Source organism: Bison bison, unplaced genomic scaffold (assembly GCF_000754665.1).
Source record: "Bison bison bison isolate TAMUID 2011002044 unplaced genomic scaffold, Bison_UMD1.0 scf7180017864036, whole genome shotgun sequence".
Classification (NCBI taxonomy): Eukaryota; Metazoa; Chordata; class Mammalia; order Artiodactyla; family Bovidae; genus Bison; species Bison bison.
Window position 1 is genome coordinate 773,997 of NW_011494608.1, and position 10,892 is coordinate 784,888.

Here is a 10,892-nt window from a genome sequence, read left to right on the forward strand (position 1 = left end):
CTCCATGACAGAAAGGCGGACTTAATCCTCACTTAACCCCCGCACCTGTTCTGAGCGTGGCGCACAGTAGGCCTTTGGCAAATGTGGCTCAAGTGCAATCCTGCCCCGACATGCCGTGTTTGCAACCATCCTCTGAACTGTATTCACATCCTGAGCTCAAAGCCCATGTTATCCCCTGGGCGGGGAGCTGCTGGATCCTTCCCCCTCCCTGGCTGTATGTACCGTGACCAGCACCAGCAACAGTAGCTCTTGCTTGGATGGGCTGTGTGCTCAGTCGCTTCAGTTGTGCCTGACTCTTTGCAGCCCTGTGGACTGCAGCCCGCCAGGCTCCTCTGTCCATGGGCTTTCCCAGGCACAAATGCTGGAGTGGGTTGCCATTTCCTTCTCCAGAAGATCTTCCTGACCCAGGGATCGAACCCAAGTCTCTTACATCTTCTGCATTGGCAGGTGGGCTGTTTACCACTTGCACCACCTGGGAAGCCCTTGCTTGGATGGCAATTTGTAATCTTAGAGGGACTTCCATCCACCATCAGTCTGTGAGCATCTGGTGATACCACGGGGGAGGCTGAACAGGGATGATAAGATACATCTCACAGAGAGAACAACCAAGAGTCAGAGGTGGAAGCAGAGTTTGAGCTGAGCTCACCCAGCCCGGGGAAGGAAGTGTTCCCAGACCTCACATCCACATGGGATGACGAGAAGATGTAGACCTGGCCTGAGATAGAACGAGTGACTGTTGTGTTAGGGAATCTTGGTGGGCGGATTGTTAGCAAATGACATCGAAAGGCTAAATCAAAGCGGCGTGCCTTGTACAGCTGCCACAGGTCTGGGTCTATGACCTGTCAGCGATCAAACCCAGCACAAAGCAAAGAAGCCAGATCAATATTCCTGAACTGTCTGCCCGCAGCCTCAGCACTGCAGCCTCTCAGCTAGCGAGTTTCTTCTTTTACCTTGACAGTCCCTGGAGTGTCCTTCTGTGTCTCCCTCTGCTGATAACTGAATCCAAATCCCTCTTCTTCCTCCAGAAGCTCAGGAGTTCTCAGGCCCAGACTCACAGAGGCCTTGGTCCTCCAATCCCAAATGCTTTCTTCCAAGGCTCCCCACTGCCTGCCCCTCCTCCAGATGTTTGCCGTCAACAGCTCGAAATAACTCCAGCATCCTGATAAAGATCAGCCCTGCTAAGGAAACAACAAAGCAAACAACAACGACAAGCTCTCAAATTAGACAGATCAGATGGGCTGGAAGGCCAGGCCTTTCCCCGAAGCAGTGCTCTGTGACCTTTGGGTGGTGGGCTGGAGCCCGCCTGTGTGTGCTCCCCGGAGCCAGTGTGCACCTCTCTTCCCAACTCTGTGCTTTATGATGTCTCTTTAGTAGTTTGGTACTGTCTACAGGCATGAGGGGGCTTCTCAGGTGACGTTAGTGGTAAAGAACCTGCCTGCTAATGCAGGAGATGTAAGAGACATGGGTTGGATCCCTGGGTTGGAAAGATCCCCTGGAGGAGGGCGTGTCAACCCACTCCAGTATTCTTGCCTGGAGAATCCCATGGATAGAGGAGCCTGGTGGGCTATAGTCCATGGGGTTGCAAAAAGTCAGACACAACTGTAGCGATTGAGCACACGCACACACATGCACAGGCAGGAGACCATGTACATCGGCAAAGGCCAAGGTTTAAGTGTTCACCAGCACACCATGGGCCCATGATCTTCCCGGGAACAGGATGGAAGCTGTGAAGCTTCTCCCAAGAAAGATGCGCGTGCACACTGTCACAGCAGCTCACACCCAGTTTCAGGGAATTTGTGGTCCTCTGAAACCCTATAATGGAAGCCCCAAGTTAAAGACCTTTACTCCTAAGCTTTCTGATGGTTCTTATAAGGTAAAGGAAACGGGAATGGGCACTGGAACCAGAAACTGTGCAAGAGGTATGAAACCGTTGTTGCTAAACCTCACTTAATGTTTGGAAGCTTGATTGTATCACCCTTTTGCTGATGAGGACCCTGAGGCCCAGAGCGGTTATGGATCTTCTATAAGACTTCACAGGTACCAAGTGATGGAGTCAGGATCCGAACTCTGTTCACGACACCATGTGGAACTCAGCTTTCTTTGGAAGTGGCAGTAGAAAGGCCACCGTGGAGGCAGAATATGGCCCCTCCAAATGTCCACATCCAAATCCCCCAGGCTGTGGATACATCATCTTATGTGGCAAGGGGTCCTGGCAGATGTGATTAAGATTAAGGACCTTGAGATGGGAGGTGACTCAGGAATCCCCAGGTGGGCCCAATCTAACGACGTGTGTTCCTCAAGGCTGGAGAGGGGCCAGAGGAACAGGTCAGAGAGATGGGAGGAGAGGAGGACTCCACTGAATTCTGTGGCTTTGAGGATGGAGGAAGAGGACCGTGGACCGTGGCCTGTCGGACCTGGGAATGGCCTACAGTTTCCAGCTAGAGAGTGGGAGCCGCCCGGGTTCTGCCCCTTGAGGATTTCAGTTCCGACACAGCCCCCGGCTCCCCGCCCAGTGAGCAGGAAACAGGTCCTTCTGCAGGGACTCCCAAAGGAGCAGAGCCCACTGACCATTTGATTTTGGCCTGGTGAGACCCATGCTGGGCCTTTGAACTCCAGAACCTGCAAGATAGTACATTCCTGTTGTTTTAAGCCACTTGTTTAGTTGCTCAGCCGTGTCCGACTCTTTGTGACCCCATAGACGGTAGCCCTCCAAACTCCTCTGTCCATGAGATTTTCTAGATGAGAATACCGGAGTGGGTTGCCATTTCTTCTTCCAAAGCCTCTTCCTGTCCCAGGGATCAAACCCTCATCTCCCACATTGGCAGGCAGGTTCTTTACCACTGAGCCACCTGGGAAACCCTTCTTAGGGCAGCAGTAGGAAAGGAATAGAGCTACTTTCTCTGCAGGTGGCTCCCTCCCACACACCAGAGGAGCAGGCTGGGCTGGGGGTAACAGAGGGGAGAGGCCGACCCCTGAGACTCCAGGCCCCCCTCTTTCCCCCACAGCCTTTGAGAGGCACAGACTTCAAGCAGCCCAGTGGTGGGGTGCTGACAGAGGAGCCCTTGCCACGAGGCCAGGAGGATAGCTGGCCTTCGATCGCAGGCCTCGTCCCAGCATCATTGCTGAGTTTCAGGACCATGGCAGGAAAATGACGTCTTGGAGCCTCAGTTTTGTCCAGTGTAAAACTCTACAAATCACTCCAGTACCATCTACTCACAGGGATTGGGGATCATAAGGATAAAGTGACTGGTGAGCTACCAAGTGTGGGCATAGGTGAGACATCTTTATCGCCCTCGTTACAACATGAGCACCTCCCTGGTGTTTTTTGTCTTGCGTTCCTTTCCCTCTCGTGGGGCGTTAGTATCCTGCAGTGGTCCCCAGCCCCCGCCTACAGGTAGAGTAGATGGAGACAGGATTTGGGGGTCTGAGAGACAGCTTCGGACCCTGGCTCTCCTGTGATGTATCACCTTTCTGGGCCTTGGGTCGTCATCTGCAAATGATGCAGGTGCTACTCTTACTTCCTGGCTGGTCCTTAATGTTGCTGATCAAAGATCGACCACAGTCTCTGGCGCGTCACAGGTGCTCGGGAAATGGTAGCTGTGAACAGGCGCTGAGGAGAGCTGGCCACTGAACGGTCCAGGTGGGGACTGCAGACTCTGGGCTTTGTCTGAGCTTGACCGTGGATGCTTTGTCACTGAACAAGGGGCTTGGCCCTTCGGGTCCCAGAACCTATAAATTCTGGCGCCACTTCCTCCTCCCTGCTCAGGACTGAAGGAAAGTTTACCTTGGTTCTGAGAGAATCGGGGTACCTGACAACAGCTGCAAAGAGACATCACCCTTTAGGACTATGATTCTGAGCGCCCTTGGTCCTGCAGACTCACACTGTCTCATGTTCCTTCTGTGATGCCTTTCATGAAGGCACCAGAAACAGTGACGGATTTTCTTTTCTTGGGCTCCAGAATCACTGTGGATGGTGACTGTGGTCATGAAATTAAAAGATGCTTATTGCTTGGTAGAAAAGCCTAGACAAACCTAGACAGCATATTAAAAAGCAGAGACATCACTTGGCCAACAAAGGTTCATATACTCAAAGCGATGGTTTTTCCTGTAGTCATGTACGGATGTGAATGTTGGACTGTAAAGAAGGCTGAGTGCCAAAGAATTGATGCTTTTGAATTTTGATACTGAAGAAGACTCTTAAGAGTCCCTTGGATAGCAAGGGATCAAACCAATCATTCCTAAAGGAAATCAACCCTGACTGTTCACTGGAAGGAGTGATACTGAAGATGAAGCTCCAATACTTTGGCCACGTGATGCGAAGAGCCAACTCATTGGAAAAGAAGCTGATGCTGGGAAAGATTGAAGGCAGGAGGAGAAGCGGGCACCAGAGGATGAGGTTGGTTAGATAGTATCACGGACTCAATAGATATGAATCTGAGCAATCTTCTGGAGATAGTGGAGGACAGGGGAGCCTGGCATGCTGCAGTCCTTGGGGTCACAAAATGTTGGACACGACTTAGCTACTGAACAATAAAAACCATAATCACAGTAGTTCCCGGCATTTGTGAAACATGTGTTTTAATAGCCTTCATGTGCCATGGATGCGCTGGTCTGTATTTCATGATGAAGAAACTCAGCCTCAGAGACATCAGATGACTCATCTAAAGTTACACAGGTGACAAGTGACAGATAGAGCAGGGTCTCAGCTGAGTGACTCAGTAGCGCGTCATTTCTCCTGTGCCCTGCTGCGGTCACATGTACACCTGCTGATAAGTCTGATGGTCACAGGAGGCACTCTGGCTCTCAAGCCCCTAGGAAGTCCCCAGGCTAGACCAGGTGCCAGGCCCCCAGGCCCACCTCAGGCCCGTGGGTCACTGCAGTTCCCAGCCTAAGCAAGTGAGGAACAGCAGAGAAGGCCCCTTCTGCGCTTGAAATGTTCCCCTTCACATCCCTCATCTTGAGGGTCTCCCTTCCCATCTCTGGGGTCATCACAGTGGGTCACTCAGAGTCACACTGTCTAGTCACACAACTTTGCTTCTTGTTTTAGAGCAGTTTAGTCTCTGTACAAATTGCCTTTACATGGGAGTCATGTAATCTAAGCCCTTTCCCAGGACCAGCACTGGGCATATCTGCCCATTGTACCAGCGCTGGTGAGAATCACTGGTGACTCTGTACCCCTGGCTCAGAGACGCCACTGACTTCGCAAAGATGTTTGATTAAATCTGGAAGTAGAATGATGGATGAGAAAGAAGTGGGCCAAGCTTTCAAGTCCCCACTGCATCCCCCATATTTCAAACTTCACTGCAGCCATGTGCAGCAGGTATTTCACACTCATTCCATAGATGACAAAACAGGAAATCAGGGTGGTCAAGTAATTTTTGAGAAATCGCTCGGCTTGAAAGTCGAGGAGCCAAGACCAGGGACAGTGTCCTCGGACCACTCTCCTCAGGTCTTTTGCTAGCATCATGCCTTCCTAGCAAGGTTCTTGACCCAACTCTGCTGTTCAAGTTCCTACTGTCTCTGAGTAAGTCAGGAAACCTCTCTGAACTTCATCTTCCTCATCTATAAAGTTAAGAAATTGGCTCTCGTGATAAATTTGGCCAAGTGCAAGGTCAGAGGACAAGGCCTCCCCATAAGACCTCGCTCATTTCTGAGGACAAGTGCAAATTTGGAGGGTTCCCCAAACTACCCTCTGGTTTGAAAATTCACTAGAAGGACTTACAGACCTCACGGAAAGCTGCTGTAGTCATGGTTGAGGTTGTCACAAGGAAGGGATGTAGATTACGATCAGACAAAGGAAGAGCGGCAGAGCGCAGAGTCCAGGCGGCTTCCGAACATGAAGCTCTGCTATTGTCCTCTCCCCGCGGAATTGGGAAGGTCATACTCTGGATGCTGATGTGTGACAACGAAGCTCCAATACTTTGGCCTCCTGATGCAAAGAACCAACTCATTAGAAAAGACCCTGATGCTGGGGAAGATTGAGGACAGGAGGAGAAGGGGGCGACAGAGGAAGTGATGGTTGGATGGCATCACTGACTTGATGGACATGGGTTTGAGCAAACTCTGAGAGATAGTGAAAGATCAGGAAGCCTGGCATGCTGCAGTCCATGGAGCGGCAAAGAGTCAGGCACAACTTCACAACTGAACAACAACAAAGATGCACCCAGAGTGGTGTCAACCAGGGAGGCGCCTTCAAACTCGCTCAGAGCTTTGATAGGAGCCCCTTTATATAAGCATGAGTGATTGCTTCATTGATTTCCCATGTGGTTAAGCTCAGTCTCCAGGTTGACTGTTATCATATGACACAGAGCCCCCACACTAAGTCACGTGGTTGATCTGGCATGGCCAGCCCCTGTGCTGATACTGCTACATTTAAGGAAGGTCCAGCATGGCCAACAAAGTGCTGCCCTAAAGAAAGACACTCACATCGGTATGGCATGGATTACTTCCCAGCCACCAGAGGGCATGGGCCAGACTTCTTGGGAAAAGTCAGATTCTCTGCTACACTGCTATAAAGTCCCTCCAGCCTTTCTCCCAGCACTCACTCCCATGGACCTGTGCGCCACTGGACTTGTCTCCCCATCGCCAGCTCAGTCCATTTCAACCACTCATTGGGCTTCCAAATCTTTATTCCCTCCTGCCTGCTGCTTATTCAGTTCAGTTCAGTTCAGTTCAGTCTCTCAGTCGTGTCCGACTCTTTGCGACCCCATGAATTGCAGCATGCCAGGCCTTCCTGTCCATCACCAACTCCTGGAGTTCACTCAAACTCACATCCATTGAGTTGGTGATGCCATCCAGCCATCTCATCCTCTGTCGTCCCCTTCTCCTTCTGCCCCCAATCCCTCCCAGCATCAGAGTCTTTTTCCAATAAATCAACTCTTTGCATGAGGTGGCCAAAGTACTAGAGTTTCAGCTTTAGCATCATTCCTTCCAAAGAACACCCAGGCCTGATCTCCTTTAGGATGGACTGGTTGGATCTCCTTGCAGTTCAAGGTACTCTCAAGAGTCTTCTCCAACACCACAGTTCAAAAGCATCAATTCTTCAGCGCTCAGCTTTCTTCACAGTCCAACTCTCACATCCATCCAGATCTCCAGTTAAACATAGCATATGTATTATTGACCAGTTATGTGCCAGGCATTGTACTGAGTGGGATACATGGATGAGTGTCAACCTGGAAAAGAGTTGGAGAGTATAAGCCATATATAATTATAAGAATTAGCACAGAGAAGGGGTTGAAAACACAAGTTACTTTGAACAAACAGATGTTCAATTGATAGTGTTCTAAGTATCATGGAATGCAGTCAAGAGAACATTGTCTTAGAAAATTTCTTGGTCTTACAGATGTTTCCAGGGAGTTGCATTCTCAGGGTTGGGTACTCTTCAACCTATCTATGTGCCAAGGATCTGCCCAAGGGGCCACTGGACTAAGGGCCAAGCAGAATCTCAACTCAATTAAGCGCCACACAGGAATCTAAGACATAAAGAGAGAAAATCTTCACTGGGGCATGAATACTGGATTTTGGCTCATGTGGGTTCTTCCAGCAGTTTAATATTCCTTTAACTTTTGTTTTTTCTTGTAACTTTTGTTTCCGTGTGTTTTCCCAGCTTGGAATTGCTGACAGATGTTCTGTATGCCTTTGGGCTTCCCTTCTACCCTGCCTACGAGGGGCAGTTTACTCTGGAGGAGAAAAGCCTTTCCCTGAAAATCATGCAGTATTTTTCCAACTTCATCCGATCCGGGTGAGTGGACCATGTGCGCCTGGAGGCTGTCTTGTGCATCCCTTCCCCTCCCTCTGAACGCAAAGGTCACACTTTGCACTGATGGACTCACCCTTGCCTCCCTGCCAGTGGTCTCCCTGACTCATTCTCCCCTTCCACCCAAAGTGGCCTTGGTACAGAAACATCCCAATCGTATATTCCCTTGGATGGCTCTAGACTTTCTCCCCCCTCAGCACTGTTGACACTGGTCTGGGTGAGTCTTCATGGCAGGGCTTCCTAGGCATTGTAGGCTGTCTAGCAGCATCCCTGGCCTCCATCCACTAGATGCTAGGAGCACCTCACCTGTGTTCCAGTTATGTTGTTGCTGTTCAGTCACTCAGTTGTGTCCGACTTTTTGCTACCCCATGGCCTGCAGCATGCCAGGCTTCCCTGTCCTTCACTATCTCCCAGAGTTTGCTCAAACTCATGTCCATTGAGTTGATGATGCCATCCAACCATCTCATTCTCTGCCACCCCCTTTTCCTCTTGCCCTCAACTTTTCCCAGCATCAGGGTCTTTTCCAAGCAGTCGGCTCTTCACATTAGGTGGTCAAAATTTTGGAGCTTTAGCTTCATCATCAGTCCTTCCATTTATGAAAACAAAACTATCTCAGACGTTACCAAATGCCCCCTGGAAGGCAGGATCACCCGAAGTGCAGGACTGCCGTCTTAGATGGTCAAATGCAGTTCCAGTGCTCAAGACCCTTCCTTGTCCCCTCCAGCCTTCCCGCACACCTCTGTTCTAGCCCAGCTAGTGTGCTCACCGTTCCTTCCTCTGGAACCAGCTCCTGCTTCACTGCCCGCCCTGCTGTGGTTTACCTCTGTCCCTTTACACCAGACCAGCAGTGCTCACCTAGCTCAGCGCTCAGCCCCCTGAAAACCTCAAAGGACGAGTTGACCTGTAGGTGGCCAACAAATTTGTTCAGCTCCAGGCCCACCTTCCTGCCCAGGCCTTGGGCAAACAAAGGCATTCCAGACACTGGCAGAGCAAAGATCACCGGAACTGAAAGGGACATGTGACCTCCTGAGTGATGAGAAAGTCAGAAGGGCAGGGCTAGGTCCTGGGAAACACTGCTGGGTCCTGAACTCACATCTTTTCCTCTTCCTGAAATGGCCTAAGAGGGGTGAGTCAGGGCCTCTGTTTCTTTACTCATGTGTAACACAGCTGTTAGGAGCACAGCCCTGGAATCAGATGGGGCGGGTTTTCAACTCCTGCTCCGACACCTAAGGATGTGTGACTAGGTCCTCAGAGACTGTGTGTGAGCGGGCAGTGATCTCAGATGATGAAAGGAAAGAGCATCGTTCCTCATGGGTGTTGCTTTCTTCTCATTTCCCCAGAAATCCCAACTACCCTCATGAGTTCTCCAGGAGAGCGCCTGAATTTGCAGCCCCCTGGCCTGACTTTGTCCCCCGCGATGGCGCAGAGAGCTACAAGGAGCTCAGTGTCCTGCTCCCCAACCGACAGGGCCTGAAAAAAGCTGACTGCTCCTTCTGGTCCAAGTACATCCAGTCTCTGAAGGCCTCGGCAGGTGGGGAGCAGGGGGTCACCGGGTCCCTGGGATGCCATTGACATCGCCCCTTCCCGTGAGGGGCTCACAGTCTGGGGACAGGGGCAGTGAGTCCTCTTTGCCAAGGGCTCCTGTTCTGATGGGGGCACAGCGAGAAGACCCTGGGGGCCTGGGGTGGGGAGAGCTGAAAGGGTTGAGAAGGGAGCCACGGGCAGGCAGCACTTGTGGGGAGAGACCCTTGAACTTCCTGTTTGCTGCCCTCGGAGGCTTGGCTGAAACAGCTTAGAAAGGGCTTTCTGCCAGGGGGAAGTGGGCATTTCATCTCTTCCTGTTGCAAAGGTGCTGAGGGGAAGTGAATCATGAGGACACTGGGAATAGAGAGAGTGGTGCAGAAGCTTCCGGAAGAGTGGGGGAGTGAGTGACATAACCAGTGAATGCCCTTCCGCTTTGTGGTGCCATGATGGAAGCCTGACCCCTCACTAGGGAGGTCCCAAGGGAGGGAAGGCTGGCATCTCCCCGGAGCCTCTGGGAAGGCTTCCTGGGGGAGGTGATGCTGGGGCTGAGATTTTCAGCTTGACAGGAACTCCTCATGTGGGGAGCGAAAGGGTGGAGTGCTCAGCAGGGAAGCAACTTGGCCAACACACGTTTTAGGCTCGCAACTCTGCTTTTTATAATTATTATTAATTTATTTATTTTTGGCTGTGCTGGGTCTTCGTAGCTGCATGGGCTTTCTCTAGTTGGGGTGTGCTGGTTTCTCCTTGAGGTCTCTTCTGTTGCGGAGCACAGGCTCTAGGAGGCACGGGCTCAGTAGTTGTGAGTCGCGGGCTCAGTGATTGCGGCACATGGGCTTCCTTGCTCTGCGGTATGTGAAATCTCCCCAGACCGGGGATCGAACCGTGTCCCCTGCATCAACAGGCAGATTCTTAACCACTGGACTGCCAGGGAAGTCCTCAACTCTGATTTTATCTTCTCAATTGATGAACCCAAGGCCATCATGCTCTTAGTATGTCCCTAGAGCTAGGCTATAAGTCTTGTGGCCCGCCCCAGAAATGTCCCTCTGGAGGGGCATTACTAGAGAGCTCCCATCAAAGGCTGGGGTCTCTTTTGGGTCATAGGGGAAGAAATGAGGGAGAAATTGGATCCAGGTTGGACTCGGCTTCTCTCTCCTATTTCAGATGAAACTAAGGATGGGCCGTCAGCAGACAGTGAAGAGGAGGACCAGCCGGCTGGCTCTGGGCTGACAGAAGAGCTCCTGGGTCTCCCGGAGTTAGCCTCCAAGACCTATAGCAAGTGACCAGCCCCATCCCAAATGCCACCCTGGACACCTTATTCTCCAACATAGCTGCTAACTATCAATAAAGTGTCTACATGCAGAAAAGCATTGGTGACTCAGATTCTTTAATTTCAGACAGTCCTTGAGAGACACCAGGGATTCTTGTGGCTCAGAGGGTAAAGCATCTGCCTGCAATGCAGGAACCTGGGTTCAGTCCCTGGGTCAGGAAGATCCCCTGGAGAAGGAAATGGCAACCCACTCCAGTACTGTTGCCTGGAAAATCCCATGGATGGGTGAGCCTGGTAGGCTACAGTCCATGGTGTTGCAAAGAGCTGGACACGACTGAGCGACTT

The 10,892-nt window shown here is 51.3% G+C and overlaps 1 protein-coding gene across 1 annotated transcript in view; it reads left to right on the plus strand.

Annotated features, from left to right (window-relative positions):
* Window positions 1-10,646, plus strand: part of TG (thyroglobulin) — a 237,536-nt gene extending 226,890 nt beyond the window's left edge. Inside the window, exons 48-50 of the mRNA XM_010834775.1 lie at window positions 7,607-7,741; window positions 9,097-9,287; window positions 10,442-10,646. Of these exons, the coding sequence (XP_010833077.1) occupies window positions 7,607-7,741; window positions 9,097-9,287; window positions 10,442-10,560 (445 nt within the window). The 3' untranslated portion in view covers window positions 10,561-10,646. The remainder of the gene's footprint in view (window positions 1-7,606; window positions 7,742-9,096; window positions 9,288-10,441) is intronic.
* Window positions 10,647-10,892: the final 246 nt, after the last annotated feature.